Genomic DNA, 21,194 nt, shown 5'->3' on the forward strand with positions numbered 1-21,194 from the left:
TTATAATTCCGTGTTTCGTGCCTAATTTATACAGATTAGTATCTGTTACTTCGAGAACAAATGCCAAAATATTTCTTCCATCGGTACGACCTCTGTCGACATCTAGGACTCGAACTCTAACTGTGTTACCTTTTTTAGCATCAGGGTATTTTGTGTTAGAAGTTTGAACCATTTTTTCAGCTTGTTATTTTAGATTGTTCGCTGAAATCTGCCTAATTTTTTATATGTCGGCTTTCTTTTTTTTTACCAAGGGTTCTTCCGAGAAAACTTCATGCCCGAAAGATTCTTGAAATTATTTATTATGTAAATCAGGACTTGGTGTAGCTGGCAAAGTTGAAGTTTGAACATAACTATCAATAGAAAGTTGTTCCTCCTCATCACGTTGACTTGGACCTGGTAGGTTCGCTAACACATGTGACTCAGGTTTATTTTTCAGTGGACCTTCTTCTACAGACTGTAAATTGCTCTGATCTTTTACTAGAACTTCTAAGTCTTCTTCACCATTTATATTATGCAGAACGTCTGTGGGTAAAAAACTTTTTAAATCAACTTTTAACTTTGTTCCAAACATGGCCTCATACGGAGTACAGTTTATGCCACTATGATGAGCTCTGTTCTTCATTAGCTGTACAAAACGTAAGCCTTCTAACCATTTCCTAGTGCTATTGTCTTCTAGCCACGAACAAAGCATATTTTCCACGTCCTGATCCTCACATTCTACGGAACCCTGACTTTGGGAGTGTCAGGGCTTCCCATGCACCATCTTCAACTCGTGCCACATGCTACATAGTTCGCTAATAGTACTGTTAGCAAATTCTCTCCCATTATCACTTTGCAAAATACTGTGCGCACCAAAAATTGCAAAAATGTCCAAAGCACATAAGCTACTTCTTCTGCTCTTTTGCTTTTAAGAGGTCGAAGTTGAATGAATTTCGTAAGATGGTCTTGGTATACAAGTATGAATTTATATTTATATCATCAGCTTGTGACTGCATGTCAATTACACTTACTTAGTATCGTTCTAACAACTAATCCTTTTCTTGGCACACTGTGTTTTTTTTTTCGCAGGTCATACATAAATTTAGATATGTAACAATCATTTCCCTTGTAATGTTTTTATACTTTGAATTTAGCTCTTTTTCCATACGGTTTCGACCACCGTGCCCAATTGCTATATGTGCATCATGTAAGAGTTGAAATAACTCTTTCCGATGTACGTAAAATCTAATTTGTTCTTTACCTCCCTTTGAAGGAACTATCAACTTTTTCTTCTCTCCAATAGTCATTACGTCAAACCTACGAAAACACTTATAATCTTATTCTTATTTACCACTTTCCTTCTAGATGTTTTAACCTTTTCTAGTAACTCCAAGTATTGTGGCTTTGTGAGAATTAGTGTATTCTGAGCTTTTGATGAACATAATTCATCCAGACGTTCATTAAAACTATGCTTCATGTCATTGACGTCAGTTACTGACTCTTCCTGTATTTTATTTTATAGAAAAATTACCAACACTAAATAAACAGAACCCAAAGTCAATTTAAGACATATATCAATAAGTATTGGTCACACATAAGCTAAATAACATCCAAAGACAACCGGAAAACGTAAATAACGCGACGCAAGTCACAAATACAGCCTCAGGCGACAAGCCACTGAAACAGCAAGCGCAAATAGATTTTCGCTACCCTAAAATGGAATTGCGCTTGCTCTGTACACAACCGTTGCAAACCACTCTACGAACAAACCTAATGAATGCTGATTGGCCAGCCGAAATTACACCACACGCACGTGGTTGTCCCACTGCTGTCAATTAATCAAAGTGCCCAAAGAAATAATAGCGGTATTTATAATGACCGGGCAATGTGAGAAATTATCGTAAAGTAATTCAAATTTATCAAATTGCAGAATTTTAATGGTCATTATTCATAATAACCAAGCATTATGAATACTGACATAAATAATTACATTGCCCGTAACATATTCAAGAAATGGAAAATAAACGTTTGTTGTTGGCCAGAGACTGAAGTGATATATGCTAACTGACAAAGAAACTGCAGTACCCAGAAGGAGCTGTTTAAATTTTAAATGTTTTTGGGTAAAACATATATAGTATAGCGAGGAGTAAATGATTAAAATTCGGAGAAAAAAAAGTGTTTACAATTTTTTTTTTTACTTTCTAATAACTTGTTTATCCACCGCGGTTATCTTTACACTCCCCAACACGTTCTGGCATTGATACAAGAAGATGCTACCTGTAATTCATGTCTCGGAGCCGCCAAAGTCCGTGGGGGCTGGGGTAAATTTCCAAACCTTCTACCCATGATGTCCCGAACATGTTCTATGGGCGAAAGATCGGGGGATCTGGGCGGCCAAGGCAAAATATTCATATGGGTAGCTTCAAAAAAGTTGAAACTATCTCTGGCAACACGAGGTCGAACATTATCTTGCTGAAATATTGGATTCTCGAGCCGGTTAAGGTAAGGGAGAACATATGGCTCCACCTACGTTACCTTTGAAGGTAACGTAGCGCTGTCATGTTATCTCGAATAAAGACTACGGGTGACATTCTTCTATGTACAAAAGCACCCCATACCATAACGCATACTGTCCGGAGTACATGACGCTCAATATCAAAATGAGGTTCACGTCTTTCTCCTCGACGTCGTCTAACCCTTCTTCGGCCAACCCAAGGAGAATCGAAATTCATCAGAAAAGACGATCTGATGCCATTCTACATTCGGATGTTGTCGTTCTCTGCACCACTGTAATCGTTGCCAGCGATGCTCAACCGTAAGGCCAGGCGCAAATGGAAACGCAGGTTGGTGAGGGGACACAGGGTGACGCAGCTTTTTCCTGCGCTGCACGTAGTATCTGACAAGTCACTGTCACGCTTTATTTGCGTGGTCTTGTTCTTTTCTATGTTTTACAAAAACTCACGCTGGGTTACCTCACTAACCTGCGTTTCTATTTGCGTCTGGCCTAAGAGGTAACATAAGATCGGGTTGATAATGTTGCAGTCCAAAAGACCTTTTACGGTGGTAAATCGTTCGGACAGTTACAGGATGGCCTTGTTCTCCTAACCACTCATCAGCTAAAGATCGAGTTGTCGCAAATAGGTCTCTAATGGCTATAAGTCTTAGACGCCGATCTTGAACTTCATTTGTGCCTTGTGCCCCTTCGACGTTCGGTGCCTACTCTTCTTCGATTTTGAGCATTATCAAACCACGCTTTATAATATCTCATTACAGTGGTTGGATTATGTTCGTACGGTTAGCGATTTCTCGAAATGACAACCCCGCCTTCTGTAGACCAATAATTCGACCTCTTTCAAATTCACATAGCTAGCGATAAATTCCGCGTAGACGTGGTTTGGGCATTGTAACAACAACTAAACATCGACTTTGGATCTCTTCGAACAGCTAGTTTGTTGTAAAATTAAAAAAATTTGCAAAAAACGACTACAATATTTTTAAGTATTATAACAAAAAATGTTTATATAAAAAACCTTCACGATTTTTTTCTCCAAATTTTAATGTGTCTTACCAAAAGAAAAAAATTAAACAGCTCCTTCTGCAGTTTCTTTGTCAGTTAGTACTCGCGAATCCAATTACCGATGAGGGCGCTGCGAAATGAAAACAAACTTTGACGTTTGTCAGTACTCCTTTCGAGATTTGTACGGCCTAACAGAGTTTTTCTAGAAAATCAAGATATTTATCAGAATTATCGAAAGTGAATTTATTGATTTAGTTTCGTAAAGAAAGATCAACATTCTTTGGAAATATTTCATTTGAAAAGGATGAATTGTGGAATAAAATCGAGCGATGAAATGGTGATCCACTGTACCTAGACACAAAATCCTAACCAAACGTTACCATACAATTTTGCGTATGATACAAGAGCTCAGGGAACAACCCCAGTCAAAAAACCTTTTCTCCCCGTGAGTGTTGTGGATTCTAAGAGATGAAACTGTTTACAAAATGAGCTGAAATATTTCATATTGAAGGGCATCTCGACTTTAAAAACTGATTTTTTCCTCGAAGTGAAAGAAAGAACAGTAACTCTTCTCCAAATTACTAGAAAATTTAATCTGAAATGGAAAAACAAAAGCAGAAAAATATGAGATGAAAAAATTAAGTTCTATAAATCAGATTGACCTAAAATACACAACCCAATTCAAAAAAGATCTTGAAAGTTCATGTATAATCATACTGAAATTTATAAATTAGACGATCATAAACCAGATGATTTATGGTTTCTTCTGGGTCCCCGCATTCACAACTAGGACAACTGGATTCCATCGGAATATCATACGTCCCTGTGTTCGACCATTAGGGTTTACGCGACTTCAGTCTTGGAATCGTATTTTGTGGAATATTGGATGTAATTGGAAATGAGTCGGAAAAGGAGTGAAATTGTTTCCCAGAATTGATAACTGCAGTCTGTCTGCAGGGGCGAATATAGGCTGTACAATGTTTGAAAGAACTGGTAATCATGGAATAGGTGAAGATCTAATACTTCCAGTTATAATTCTCATAGAATATATTCAATATTCTGTAGTCACAGACAGATCAAACAGTACTTTATTGAAGTTTTTTCTTAATAACACTGAATGTTTCGAATTTGTAGAGTATATTAGTAACCCCTCATCTTCCTTCACGTGAAATCCACTCAAACGATAAAAAATTTAAGTTGTAATTTCAAAATTTTGAGTTCTTTGGAATTCGATTTTTTCAAATTGGTTATCATCTCATGTGTGCCCTGTTAATTTTTGGTGCAACAAACAAATTGAGTTATATATGCTACATAATGAAAAAATTTAAGCAAATGTCCTAAGAAGTATTATTCAAAAAAGTTTGACCTCTAGTTTTCAGCATTTTTTCATATGAATCCCAAGGCGTTGCATGCATAAGGTTGAATTTTCCATTAAATCGGCTATCTAAAGGTGCAAAGATGTACTGCGTGTACTTGACATAGTAAAGTAGTTAGCTGTTTCCGGTATAGCAGGAGCTGCAGAGGTTTGAAGATACTTCAAGCTTAAAGTTCATAGTAGAAAATCCCAGCTTACAAATTTTCAGAACAAAATGACTATAAGTTTCCTATAAATGTCTAATAAACCATCAAACACCCTGTATTTATTTAAGTGGACAAGGAGCGCGCCAGTGTTCTATTTAATTAGTTTTTCATCGATCGAATAGATCTGCTAATTTTATCGGATGGCCTAGAATACTTCTCGTTTTAGATCATTTTGAAGCCTATATTGCGAGTATTTCACTCCAAATTTGTTTGTGCTTCCTTGGGCCTGATCACGGTTGATTGTTATAATGTTTCACAAAATCCGTATTCGGACAATAGTCATCGTTTTATTCTCTTCGTATACTTCTATTCCATATCCATCAGCGCCGTACGCAATTTCATCATATTAGAACGAGTAACCCATTCGACTCGATCCAATTAAAATGCTGTAACGTACGTTCCGTTCTCGTTTTCATTGAATCATCAAACTCTAATACCCAGTCTGATTTCGAAAGTATTCACAGAATCTGGAACTGATAAATTGGCGTGGCCGAATTTCCAACATGGAGATTAATAACTCGACGCGTATGTAGCAATCAAATAAATCTCCACTAGATTCGAGTATTTTTCGTTGACTATCGTGGCATACACGTTGATTAATGGCGATATCATCGCTACTTCACACTGCATGAAGTATAGAACCCTCGCTATCGTGATTCAGCGAATCCTAACCTGGGTATGGCTCCCTCTGGAGATGGTGGATTTCGAACGAATATTCATGATTATATCCTATACAGGGTGTCTGATGAGTGGGTGTACAGGGTGAGCAAAATTCGATGGGATTGCATGGCAGATATTTAACCATAAGAGCTGAGGCAAAATTTATGTCACGTTTCTGACCTTGATTTTCAAAAGATTAATAACGGCCAAAAGAGTATCCCTCTTTCTTTTTTTATTTTCAAGTTATAAGTAAAATAGTATAGTAGTAGTTTATTGATATCAAGTAATTACATAAGAATAAAAAAGGAACAAGGAACAAGTCATAAATTTACATTAACATAAACCTATCAAGAAACATAGAATTGTTTTTACAATATTCCTTGAATTCGTTGAGATTATATGGTTCACAAGACAAGAAAAAATTTATACAGTGACTTCTTGAATTTTCTTGGACAAGTTATGCTCCTAAACTTGAGGGGAAGTACATTGAACAGATTTATTGCCATACAGTCTACAGATTTTTCCCTTGTTACACTAGTATGTGGTGGAACATGGAAAGTATTGATTTTTCTAGTATTATTTGTATTCCTGTAGGCATCAAAATAATGATTGTGCTTAGTAAAGAACAAAAGTTTGTATACATGTATAAGCCATAAAATGTTAAAATATCCTTTTTCTTAAATAATCCACGTCACGATTCTCTTAATCCTAGATGTAACATGATTCGCAAATCTTTTTTTTTTTTGAACAATGAAAATATCACTCATAAAAGATGCACATCCCCAGAAAATTATTCCACCAGAGACTATAGAATGACCGTAGACTGAAAATTGGCATAATACACCATCTTTAGATAACAAAAGTCCATCCTACATCTAAGCATGAACAATGCGTAACAAGCAACTTTAAGTCTTCCTATAAGCCTTTCGGTATGTTGACCCCATTTTAGATGTTTATCGAGGAATTATTCCAAGGAGTCTAATGCTGTTCTCCACCTTGATGGGAACATCAGAGACAATAACTGTTCCCGGAAAATTCAACTTGGATCTGTCACTGTGAAAGTACATGCATTGGGTTTTATTCATATTAATAACCAGATTGTGAACCGATAACCAATTTCCTACCACTGCCAGAATAATTTCCGCCTCTGCAATAGATTCGGTAATAACTGCTGATCTGTAATTCATATCATCAGTGAATTTTTGTAAGGATATCGTTGAGGTACTAAACAATGGAAAGTACAAGCTTGATCTCGTAGCACCACCTGTGATGACATTCTGTGCTCGATGCAAGAAATGTACATAAATCAGAAAGAGAAGGGGATCAGCAATCTTTCCTTGGGGTACGCCCAATAAGACAAATAAGACTCCATGAGTTTCAGTTCTTCATTTCTGATTCCGCAGTTTTCAAGAATCTCCAATAACCTCTGATGGTCCACACATTCGAAGTCCTCGGAAAGGTCTAAAAAAAGTCCTAGTGGAATTTGATCCTGTTCAAGTGCCTTAACAACCCCATGAATGAGTTCGAACAGTACAGTCTCTATATTTTTGTTTTTCAGAAAACCGTGTTGACAGAGAAAAAGGACTTTAAATTTGATGAAGAAGTTAGTTAACCTAACCAGAGAATGTTTTCGAAAATTTTGGAAAAGGAGCATAAAATGTTTATGCAGGGTATTTCATGAATCGTTGGCCATAGCCCAATGGTGAATGCAGATCATCCAGGCCTCTTCGAAAAGTTGCCTGTTTTGTATCCTAAGGCAATTAGTTTCGGGAATACGGGGTGATTTATTAATATTGACCTAAATTTGCGATAGCCATAACTCTGGAATGCAAGGTCCGATTTCAAACGGTTCATGAAATATACATATTTTCAGGGCAGTACACAAAATATCATGATTTTTAATTCGACACAAAAATCTATATTTTTCACATCCCTCACAGAAATTTCGTTATTGCCATGAAAAACTACATAACCCATTCTAAGGAATTCAGTCTTAACTTTGCATAGCACATTTGTCACAAGAGAATAGGAACCGAACGAATTCATATTTTGTGTCATTTATTCGAAATGCGGTCCTCTTTTTATTCCTTCGGTGATATTTTTAATTGTCTTCGGTCGATAATTTAAAGTTTTTTAAATTCTGTTCAACTCATTTTAAACCCTCAGTTCTCACTGAGTGTGCGTGAAAAAGTGACAGACACTTCTGACATCACGGGAGTATTTGCAGCAGAGAAAAGAAGAAGCCTGTAGAGAAGTTAAACAAAATCCGGATATGATAAGAAGGGAAATAAATAATCTGATTTTAAGAGCTAGGAAATATGTCTAGATGAAGGAACTCCATTTCGAACATCTCTGATGATAGTACATTTTCATTGTTGAAGAATAAACTTTAATACTTATGTGTGTTATGAAGCAAATACACTTATGGAATATATTTTCCAAGATGGTTTACATCATTTGTATCTAAATTCAATATGTAACATCAAAATAATTCACAGCTCGACTTACATACTTTTAAACACTTTTTTACGAACACTCAGTATCTGCTGAGGGTTTAAAATTAAGAAGAATTAAACGGAATTTAAAATAATTCAGAATCGCGGCAAAGGACACTATATATTATCACCGAAGGAATAAAAACAGGACCGCATTTCGAAAAAAATGATATAAAATATGAATCCTTCTTGTTCCTATTCCCTTGTGACAAGTGTGCCATGCAAAATGAAAATTGAATTCCTTAGAATAAATTATGTAGTTTTTCATAGCAATAACGAAATTTCTGTGATGTGAAAAATATTGATTTTGGGGCTGGAATGAAGAATCTCGATATTCTGAGTACTGCCCTGAAAATATTGATATTTCACAAACCGCTCGAAAGAGCATTCTGAAGTGAACAAACCCATGAAATTTTTTCGAAATAGGACCGTGCAGTCCAGAGTTATGGCTATCGCAAATTTAGGCCAATATTCATGAATCACTCCGTATCAAAACAGGTCAGTTGAGAACTTCACTGCCGAATGATCACAAATATGGTATTCTTATACTTAAGTCACAAGTGCAATTATAACATTATCCAGACATGAACCTGAGCAAGAGCGAGTAACTTCTCTGTTAGATACTGTCAAGTTAAAAGAGCTCAGTACTGACAAGTAATTTCTCACATCGGGAGAATCAATCAAAAAGTTGAAGTCACCAACCAAAATGAAATTTGCCTTTAACAGTGAACAACGTCGGAGAATAATTGTTAACCTCTCCAAAAATAAGTCAACGTCAGCTAATGGCCAAGTGTTAGGTCGATAGATACAAATGATTAATAATTTATAATTTGCATCATATAGTTACACAGAACAACCCTCAATCACGTTAATAAGACTAACTGCGGGTTTCATAAAACCTTGATTGTTCTACCAACGATTTGACAATCACTCGATTACTGAAACGAAATCACTGAAACCTTTTAATTTCTGAATATATTGAAGAAGTAGCAATTGAGAATGATTTAATGAGCGTACGACCATCATAATTTGATGCGAGAATGATATTCTGAATGATCATTACTGAATTATCGATTGAAAACAATTGACGTCTATTCGTCAATCAAACGTTGATTCCCCGATCAAGCTTCATGAAAGCCGGGTTGGCAAGTTTTTGTCGTGCAAACGGTAAGCATGGTGGTTCAGCGATCTATAGCAAAAATGGCCTCAAATTCAAAGAGGGATCATATTTAAATAGACTTAAGTCTTTGACTTTGAGGCCCACCTTGCTATAGATCGCTGAACCATCATGCTTACCCTTTGCACGACAAAAACTTGTCAGTAACCTATATCCTTGTAGATGGTAGATTTTGAGTTCTTCTTCACATTTACAATGTTCGGTGATAGCTAGGATATCTGGATTTTCTCGATTAACCATATGGTTGATAGTGGTGGCTTTCATTAATTTAAATATAAACCTCATGTTATTTTTACATATTCTAGTCCAATATTTTTTCTGATTCAGAATACATAATATACATCGTGTATCTAATTGTTTTTCCAATAAAAAAACTCCAAAACCAGTTCTGTCAAGTTGGAAGGTTATTTTCTTGGAAAATATATTATGATAATAAACTTTACATAGTCATTAAGAAAGAAAAAAATCAGTTCCAAGCGATAGCTCTAACTGTCGGAGAGGCTCTTTATTGCATCCATTAGTTGTTTCATGGGGTATCATCTCTTGTTTTGTTTTTAATGATGGATCGGTTCATAAAGAACGGTTGGAGGGTTCGGAGGTTGTGTGGTCTGCTCACAAATTTCTTTTGTTTTGGAATCAACTTTTCTCCATTTCATCACAAGATCATTTGGTGGATTATGGAGTGGATTTGTTGGATGGCCTATTCTCCTCAGTGTTCTCATGCTACTACGTTCTCCTACTTCGATATTATTAAGGGTCGCCTTCTACAGTTATTACATATCAGATGTGCATATGCTGATGTCGGGTCTCTATATAGTTTGGTTTATTCTGTAAGCTGTAGAGGGGTTTATGCCGCGGTTTTTGTAGGTGAGGGTCTTAAGTGCTTTGATCCAGCAATCATTCTTTGTTTTCATTGTAGGAATGCATCTTGAAGTTGGTCTTATTATTCACTGTATTTCCTGAATATTTTGCGTATTGGAAAGGTTGGAGCATTTTTACAAATGGTGAGTTTTCTTATATTTTATGGCCAAATATTATTAATTCAGATTTGTCAGTTTTAGTTAGTATTCTCTATTTTTTCATCCATGTCATGATTTCGTCACATAGCTCCTGTAATTTCTCCATGGTATCTTTCAATTCTTGCTGTGTGTTATGAGTGCTGTATCATAATCTTATTAGTGGACGTAATTTTCCAGTTCAGTAGTTGATTTGAGCGAAACGGTCACACGACTGGTTGATTGTTCTGGTGTTTTCCTTTCGAGGATTTGTCAATCATGCCATATATTCATTCAAAAATAGAACTCGTTGACACTATTTTATTTCATGGTGAGTGCAAGTGAAATTCTTCCTTAGCAAACTGGTTGTACGCAAAAAGATATCCGCTGAAAATTTATTTATGTCTGCGAGAGATCATTGATTTGGTGGGAAAGTGTAGCCTGCTACATCACAATGGCAGATATGAAGGAAGAAATTCTGAAAGAGTCGAAGACAGCAACCACAAGAACATATACTATATCTAGTGTAGTGGAAGTTAGCCACTCTAAAGAATGAAAGACATTGAATAAAGAACCGTTTTACACCTACCATCATCAAAGTAGACAGGCACTGTAATTGAAAGATTATTCTCCAAAAAGAGATTTTGATAAGGCTCTCGAATAATGCAAACATGAAAAAATGAATTATGTCCACCGATGATATCACATCCACAAGAAATGAGGCAAACAATTCTCGTAACACCGAAGTCAACAGAAAACCCCCACTCTGTGAGAACAAATTTCCAGCAAAGAATGTTACTGTCATTTAAAGATGGCCTGATGATTATGAGAGTAACACAAGATTGATAGAGGATTCTTTTAATTCAGATATTTGAAAAGTTTTATACACTTTTACTTGTAGGAGGAATGGTTTATTTTGATGAGTTCTAACAGCTATTAAAATTAGAGACTCACATTTGGAAACACACTACATAGAGAATATCGATTTCATACATAAATGGATCATGTGTTTGATAAAATCGACCCAGTTTTCCAACAATCAACCTAGCCAGTATACTCACACGATGCTATGGTGTGGACAGCGTTTAAGGTTTTCAATAAGGAAAGAACTTGAATTCGCCTGATTCCGAATAATCTTCAATCTCGGTGTACATACCGATATTCCAAATATTCCTAGAAGGAATGTATTTCGATAGCAACAGTCGAGTACATATTTCGAATACATACCAGTTTCTATCATATATACCTAATGTGCTTGCTACGGCGTACAGGCTTCAGTATATTGGTAGGTTCAACCAAGCGCGTTCCATATAGATTCAGTAAAATAGACGAAAATTCCATAATTCCGATTTGATATAACGTCAGTTATGTTGTAAACATGTGTGACGGCTAGAGATAGGTGTGAATATGAAGTTAAGGTTGGATGGCTAAACTTAGGTTTAGCTTCGGTGATTTGCCAATGTTAGTTCATTTCGTCTTTCGCCAAACTTGAGTGTTCTCACAGCCTCTCGTCTAAAAATATAGAAAAATATAGCAAAAGTATTGGCAAGAATTTGGAGGAAGCATTTGTCCGGCAATTAAAGAATTGTAATTCTTAAACTTACGAAAATAATGAAATAATTGAAACAATGCAATTTATCTACGAATTATACCTACATATTTTCAATGGCAGAAAAGTATTCTGTGGAGCAGTTATTATGAGCGAATTCAAAAATCTAAATCTAAAAGTTGAAAGTACCTGATGTTTCAATTGTGGCCAGGTTATTGAATGAAAAAAAACACTTGAATGCTCCGTACAAGGATGGCAACTGGCTGTATTTCGGAAACCGTATGTTGGGAGAAATTTTTTTAACAGAGCCAGCCTAAACAAACATTTCAACAATTTTCAGGTTTAATGTTTTTTCGAGAGTTTTTTTATGGGTCAATTTATCACTTTTACAAAACATAATATTTTTGTGTTCAAGATTGGATGTTTTCGCTGCTTTTAGTTTAATTTGTTATACTTGATGAATTCCATCCTTCATTCCGTAAAGCAAGTTATTGAGTGGTGGGTGAAATATACCAATGTATATGGAAAAAACACTGTATCTAAACACAATCCACATTTACTAATGGCCCTTATATATCCTAACCTCACTTTATTGTACAAAATAGCATTAAGTGCTATTGCATATCCATATGGAATCAGTCATTTCGGGTAATGATAAAATTTCCTGAAGCAAATAAATATTTTATCGAACTTTAGACTGTCCTCAAATATAAACCGGTAGCCGGCTAATCTTAAGTTTATGCGGACACCTATTTTTAGCCGTTACATATGTACATACAGGGTATCCCATTTTAGGAACTTTTGCGTCGTTTCTCCCATTATTTAGTTAGTGGATTGTGGTTTTCGCGATAGTGTCCTATTTCTTTATGAAATTAAAACTGCCGCAACCGGAATTTTGATAGCTCTTTTGGTTATTGAGATACATTGTAGAATTGAAAAGTATAACTGTTCAGAAATCTCTCTTATCTCAGTTAAGTTTCTTTTCAATGATCGAAGAAGTTAAAAATTATTCTGATTCTGAATTATTGTGACGTAATTTATTTTCTCTAATATTGTCTGTTTTTAGTTATGAAGTACCTTAACATATAAATTGTTTCAATAGAACACCCTTTATATTATTTTTTAAATTGATTAAGTATGATCTGATTTTTTACACTTATACTATAATAACACATATTTCGTACTGATAATTTCGTCGTCGTTTTACACATTCGAAAAAATATGACGAACATGCTCTCCATCGTCTACATAATAGTGGTGGTTCATTTTAATCCTTCGAGTTGGAGGTCTAGGGCTATCAGTATGAAAAAAAAGTTATGTCAGCATATTTTATTCATCCTCCTATTTACTCTATCCATCAATTTCTCTGACCGTCTCTTTTGAACTGATATTTCTCCTGGAGTAGAAATCCGTAAAATATTCTGAATAGAAAAAAAAACGTATAAATTTATAAATTATTATGATCCTTGGTAAGCAGTCACTCCATCCTTCCTTGCATATAGCTTATTATTCACTTCGGCATTCTATTCTAAATAAGGAAAAATATTAAAAGACTGCAGCATTGATATAAGACATACGGTATTGACCGTGGTGGAATAATCTTTCTTGAAACTGGATGGCCAGGAGTACCTAAACATCACTACGGTGTATAAAAGGATTTATTTGATTGATCGATTTTATTTTCGCTTATGACTTTTCTTTTGATTTGGTGGTAAAAGATGGATCCACCGATAAAATAGATCGCTGGGCTTACTAGTAACTAACTATGTCACTACTATTTATTTTCACTCTCCGCTTGCACTGTAAAATTTTTTATCCTGTCCTGCTCCTCCGCTGAGCTTATATAGACGCTGGAAACTTTCTCGCGGTGTTTCGCAATTTCCAGAAGTAACAGGGCCGGACTGATTACATTCTGATAGGTAGAATATGGCTAATTTGTTAGAACAGTAATACTTTTTAATTCGACTCTGTAACGCAAAAACCAAAAGAGCCACAAAATTTTACTTGCGCTATTTTTGATTCTATAAAAATGTAGAAAACTACCTAAAATGGGATATTATTTTTTGTCAGAGTGGAATGCAGCAGGCATTTCAGTTTGTTGCCTCATTCTACCCTTTTTCTGTATGGCAAAGGAAAATTAAAAAAATGAGGATTTGTCTAGATTTCTTGTACTTCACATTGTCAATGTCAGGTCGGATCGACCGTTGAAACGTAACAAGAAAGATCGAGAACCGTTGCAATAATGTGAATCCAATCCTCGCTTTGATATTCGCTCAAATCCCGTGCCAGTAATTCCATCAACTTACGCCGATTCCCCTGTGTTTATAGGAAATGGAAGGATAGACCGGACGAAATTCTCGAAAGCAACATAAAATTCATGGAAGCATATTTGTTTTGAATATATAGTGGATAGGTACCTACCTGAATGTGAATTACAACAGTCTTGCATTTCAGGATTTAGGCTAAACCGAATTTATATTACGGCCGTGATCTTTGTGCGATATACGTAGCATCTGCTGGGATTTCCTCCCCAAGCCTTGCAAAATGCCGAAGTCATGGACAGCAATACTGGAACATTTGAAGCGAAAATGGATACTTTTGAAATCTCCTGTTTTCCTCTATATAATGTTGGTCTCTCCTTTGTATACGTGCTCTGGTGGCCATCAGATGAATCAAGCTAAAGAAATAGCATATGTACAGGCAAAACAGGGTGAGCCTTTGACATGTACAAGGTGGCCATAATTCGTTTTCTACTTGGGGAAACTCGAGAATTATAGCAGCTAGAAGAAAACGAATTTTTGAACGAATTGAGATTTTGACGATTTCGAACAGTTCTCATAACTTTTTTGTCTTTGAAGTTACAGGTCTCAATCTTCTGAGGCACTTTTATACGAAGAAGATTTTTCTCTAATTTAAAAATAACTAATTCAATAAAAATTCGCCTAATGATTCGAAAAAAAAAATATTTTGGGCTCGTCAGTAGATTATACTTAAAATAGTGCATGTAAAAGGTTCAAGTTTCAAGATTTGTAACTTCAAAAGTTATAAGAACTTTTCGAAATTGTTAAAACCTTATTTTTGCCGAAAACTCATAAACGAAAAATCGTAGGAGGCTACGGTTTTCACCATTCTTTGTTTCTTTGAAAAAGGATCTTGGAAATGTGTGATCCGTTTTCTGCTAGCTACTATAGTTCTCTAGAACCGTTCAGTAGACAACGAATTTTATACATCCTGACCATATATTTCAACATTAGATATTTGAGCTCAAAAGAAATACTTTTTTTGTTACTATTTTTCCCTGTTCGGTCTAGATAAAAAAATACAGGGTTGAAGTTGAAGAAACATGAATACTAATAATAAGACCCAAGATCATTTGTGATCTGAATAATCGGAAATCACAAATCAACGAGCAACAATTATTTATCTTGTGATGATTTAATCAACCTTATAGAATAATAGTTCAAAAACTCACCAACAAGATTCATTAAAATTATTCACAAATTCATTCGTTATTGTCATCACAATCTTTTTCTTGTTACAAATTACCAAAAATGTCACACTTCGTGAAAATCGATTGAAATAGGGTAGAAATAAAAGCATGTCATGAATATGTTTTGCCAAAAAAATGCACTCCCATTTTAGAAAAAAACTTTTTGTTTCGTTTTGTATAATTTTATATTTTCAGTTTCCAATTCAGGATTGGGAGATAACAGATTTTTTCTTCGCCAGTACCGATAAGCAGAAATTAAGACGTCTTTATCGGCGCAAATATTACCGATTTTCGACATCCGGGGCACATCTAGTTTCCACACCCCCCCGGTGGGTATAAAAGCAGATTCCGCAAATTCGAGATTTTGTTGATAGGCGTTACGATAAAGACGCTCAGTGGAGCCGTCCTTTTTGTTATCAGACTGGTAATTTTGTTTTTTTCTTGGCAGTTTTCTTTTTCTTTCTCAATTTTTTTTTCTTCGCCGAAGTAACTTTCTTTTCGGTGCTAGTGCACGTCCCAAAACCTTAACCGTCTTTTGACCAAAGGTAAGACAACACTTGGTATTGTTATTTTGGAACTTCAGCCTCTCCTCTAACCAGTACTGTGCCACATTTTGAGTTCCACCCCTATTGTTAGTACGATACCCTTCTGGTGTGGATACCCGGGAGGTGCAGAACGCACTTTGAGCTGTCCTTCCCTCATTTTTCCTAACGTGCCAGTGTACACCTCTACTGTTAGTTCGATACTCTGCTGGTGTGGATACCCTGGGGGCGCAAAAAGCACCTAGTGGTGAACCGTCGTAGGTCTGTGCCGTCTTAATCAAATCCCAAACTTGCTGAGTTTCGATTCGTAAATATCGTATCGCGTTTGAGATCGGATTCCCCTCTTTATTCCGTCCGCTTCACTCCGTAAATTCACCGCTTTACATTGTTACATATGTCTGATTCCGAGGAAAACCTTTTCAAGTGTGTAAATTTTCCGTTCAACCCATTATATTGCGCTTTTCACTTGACGGATTTTGTAATAGTGCCTTCTCTGTCGACAAATGAAATTTGTTTTCTTCGATTTTGACTTTCATTGGTCGTGGCTAACATCCCAGATACCGCGCAACCTTATCTTCGACTCGAAGCTACCAAGGTAGGTTGGCTATTTTTCCTTCAAAGAATAGCTGGCGTTCGAGTACCCGGAGGAAAAAGACGTTATAGATAAGCACTTTGTTAACATAAGCACTTTCACTAAAGTGTCTCATTTTTCTTCACTGTTTTCACCTAAAATGGCACACCACAAAAAATTTTCTAGTGACTTGATGCAATTAATCAGATAGACTCGAACTGTAATGAACCATTGCTTTTCAAAGCATTGAATATTATATCATTATAACATTGAAGAGAAGCTAGGATAAAAGAATAGAATTCCGAATAAACTCAAGTTTTCCATTCCATTTTGGTGTACGAAGTAGTATTTCTAATATTGTACAATAAATGAGTTACCATAAGATGAAGATTGAAGATTCTTCTCTTGATTTCTAATTCATAATAACAAATTTAGCTTGCAATCACCCATATTGGCTCTGATATTCATCTCAAATAAGTTAACATTTATTATCGTTGTTCATATCATTTCATACAAAATTAACCAAATTGAAAAATAATCCATTCAACCTTTCATTTTCAAATACAGAAATAAATAATATTTTCTTTGAATATTCAAAGAATGCTAAATTCATACATAAGAACACCATAATGACAGCAAAAAAGCTTCCAGAAAAACAGGCGAAATCTATGAAACTATACATCTGTAATGTGTTATGTTTTAAGGTTATGGATCTTTCAAACAGAGTCTCATTCAGCCAAAGTACCTACCCAATTTTTCTAATTCCACTGATATTTTTATTTTTGAATATTAAATAACTCTATGAAGACGTGAAGACAGATCTAATAGGGAGCACCTTGAAATCGCAGGCAACATTAGCCTTTTACTAAATAATTTTTGAGGAAGCTTCACCTAACAAAAGCTCTGCTGCTGTCAAAAATCACGTGTAACATTTGCCCTCGTCGTAATCCACTGGTAGAAGCTAAAAAAGTTGATTTTACATAATTACCTTGATTCTATAGCATCTACACATTCTGACAAATATGACACTAAAAGTGCCTATAGATTACTCTGACGTGACGTGGGAACACGTCATGATGCGCATGATTCAAAAATCCAACATACGATTTTGCGAGAGAGCGTTAAAATTGTTCTGACGTAACGTGGGAACGTTCGAACAATTCGAACGCTTCCGCACAAAACCCTATGTAAGATATTTTAATCTTGCGCATTATGACCTGGTCCCACATCACGTCATAGTAATCTGTAGGCACCTTAACGAGATGAATAGTTTAAGAGGGATGAGCAAAGTTTGTTTGATTCCTTTCAAATGTAACACTCTATAACTTCGAATAAAAATACAGTATTGGTACACCCTGTCGAATCCCCATTCGAAGATGAGAATCCTAGAGAAGCTCGAATACAAGCTAAGAAGAAGGAAAGATTGCTTGTTGTCTGATGGACATTGTTTAGGACAACAAAGCCATGATCGAGCATGCTATAAAGCTGGTAAAACAGTGCTCAAATAATATGCCGCTGAAACGAGAGTAAAGACATTAACGACAAGAATAGTTGAAAAGATGAGAAACGCGAAATCATTTGAAGCACTATCGCTCAGAGATACGAGATGAATTAGAGTTGAGGATTTGGTCAGATCGACGAGAGCTTCAAGGTAGTTTTGAGGAGACCATGGTCTCCGATGAAACAGTGAGCAGAAACTCAAAACCGCAGAATCACTGGACCGTTCAACTGAGCATCCTGATCCTGAGTGATGGCATTTGACCCATCCGATTCAGATCTTAATAACTGTCGATATTCATATTGACCGGTTCTCTGCGTCTGAATTGATTTGTGTCTTTGCATTCATATCTTAGTGAAGAAGTGCAATTTTATGGTGAACATTGAAAATTTAAGTATTATTATTCTACTCACGTACTGATGAAAAAAAACATTTCAGAAAAGACCAATAATTGAGTGACATCGAGAGCTTTGAACAAAGTTTTTTCCGTTACGTCGTTTGAATAGTGCTTCGAAATGTAATATGTGTGCGAAGTTGATAGCATTTGGACCATTCATCGCATTTCTTGATTATTGTGACAATATCAGTATGTCCATACTTCAACATCACAACTGCAACTTGGGAAGATATATAGCTTCTTTCCTCACGTCGATGCCCTCTAGTCCATAAGAACTAATTCAGTCAACTTCTCCGTATAAAAATCCCATATTGTTGACGATGAAAAAACAATTAAGAAGTGAACTTGTGAAGTCGTGCGATTGACGAAATTCCAACATTATCTGTGAGAGATAATATGTGGAATTTTTCTTAACAATCAATTTGGATTTTTTAGAATAGAGGGAGATAATATGAAGGCTAATATTGATGTAGTAATAAGTAAATTTCAACAGATTTTTATGCAACTAAGCGTAAATGAACTTAGAAAGCCTCAGAAATCTATACCAACGACATTCACTACCTGAAAGACATGTCTTGCGTAGGTACTTGAAAAAATCAATTCCATTGAAACCTCACATAGTTATTATCGTTTCTAATCATTATAATTTACTTGATTGGCTCGAAAATAAACATTTTTTTTATTTGCAGGTTCACAGACAACCAACTGATATTGTTGTGAAAATACCAAAAAGGGAGCCACCTAATTTCGAGAGACATAGACCTGACCAACAGTATCTGCAGGTGAGAAAGAATTGTGGAAAATAATGAAAATTATTTGAAAAAAATAAACCGACAAGTAGGCGATCTGTCATTTATCATCTACTGTACGAGACTTAAAGGTTGACTCCAGCGGTTTCCTAGGAAGGCTGCGTTCGACGCCTTTCATCTACTCCATGTATTTCAATGAGACTGTTATTCTAGCTATTGAGTTGCTTAGCGACGCTGCAGTGGTAAAATGCTCCAGGGACTGGTCGGCGGGCTGGACCTACTGTCCTAGGAGGTCGTACTTTGGGCAAAGCGTCTTGATCGGAAGAGGTGCGTCGTTTTGCAGCCCAAGGACTTTACGTTGAATATAATGGAGACTCGCTTACTTAGGCGAAGCGATGAGAACGTAAACTTCTTGGACAAGAAACGAAGAGCCTTTTCCGATCAAGATTCTCCGTGTGAGAATGCTTCAACCTTTTGTTAACCAGCTATGAAAGCTGATAATTTTTAAGAAAATATATTTTCGCACATCCTGTGTCCTTCTTCCTATCTCTATTTCTCTTTCTCTCTTCTAGTCTTCTTGAATCCATTGCTGAAGGCTTCTCTTAACTCTCTCTTGTTCTTTCAGTTCTTTCTGTCTTGTGCTGTTCTAATAGAATTGAATTCTGCAATCCGTTTAATGTCTTTATACCATCTCTAGTATTAGGCCTTTCTTTTGATCTTCTTTCTGTCCATGGCCTCCATTGTATGATCCCCGCATTCCATCTATTATCATTGATCCTTGATCATAGACATAAAGACATAGACTGAGCAATGTCAGCATGAAATTGGCTTTTTTATAGAAAAAGAGAAATGATCGTCGGCATTTACCTGTTTTTTTTTTGTTCACACAGAGGTGAGTGTGGAACAATCAAAATTCTAGAAGAAAACAACTGTATGCCCGATGTTCAGTTTCTCTCTGTCACTTTTTTTTATCGTATTTCATGCATAGATAGAAAGGAAAGGCACAGTCCATGTCTATATGTCTATGTCATTGATACATGTCCAGCAAAACATCATTCTATGTGTGTCCCTCGTAGTGTTATATCAGTTACTTCTGTTCTTTTTTTTTATGTATTCTTATATAAATTTTACTCAAAGAAATAATACTATGCGTGTTATTCTCAATTTGTGATTGTTCTGTAACGGTCCGTGTTTGAGCTCCATAAGGTAAGCACACCTTGTGTATCCTATTTCGATAGAAAACATATAAGTCCTCCTTTCAAATATAAAACATAACATAAGTTTTATAATAACCAGTTCCTAGGCATTTTATTCTTTCAACATTAGTAGCAAGTAGCTATGACCCTTTTTCTGACCATATAGAATAAGCTCAAATAACTCTGGAAAGTTTCGGAATATCAATGGAGTCGTATCATTAAATTCATACTGGAATTGGATGGAAAATGAAAAATGTGAAAATTTATCGATCATGCCATTTGATAAAACGAAGTTAGTAAAAACATCAAAGAAATAGTAACACTGAATTTTTTCAGCATGTTGGATGAAACACTGAAAATAAATTCTATGAAAATATCGTGAAAAATTCTCCGTGAAATTTTTGAATAAGACTAACAAAGATTTACACTGTATCAGCAACAATGACTGGATGACCTAAGCAGTAAAGCCTAATAAATCACTTCGACCAAATTAGCTGGTCATTATACATATTGTCTGGATATGATACAGGCTGTGCCTTTGACTTGTACTACAGGGTGATTCAAAACTCGACGTGAAAAATTAAGGGACATATAGAGACTGATGGTGCTGATTAAACGTAAAGGAAATTTTTCGCCAATGAGGCTTCGTTTCCGAGTTTTTGGACATTAATGTTTCTGTATACAAATTTCATAAATTATAGTGCGCCTTAAAATAAATGAGATGCATGTCAACACTTATTGTTTGCCAATTTAAAAGTTGCTTCGCTGGTTCAGTCCTTATCTTAAACATGCAACGCA

General features: G+C 35.7%; 1 protein-coding gene across 1 annotated transcript in view; it reads left to right on the forward strand.

The window, feature by feature from the left end:
• The window catches only part of LOC123316965 (calcium-responsive transactivator-like), a 68,368-nt gene that overhangs the window by 41,204 nt on the left and 5,970 nt on the right, over positions 1-21,194 (forward strand). The window contains exon 4 of the mRNA XM_044903291.1: positions 19,141-19,233. Coding sequence (XP_044759226.1) covers positions 19,141-19,233 — 93 coding nt within the window. The remainder of the gene's footprint in view (positions 1-19,140; positions 19,234-21,194) is intronic.

The sequence above is a fragment of the Coccinella septempunctata genome, chromosome 1, assembly GCF_907165205.1.
Source record: "Coccinella septempunctata chromosome 1, icCocSept1.1, whole genome shotgun sequence".
NCBI lineage: Eukaryota > Metazoa > Arthropoda > Insecta > Coleoptera > Coccinellidae > Coccinella > Coccinella septempunctata.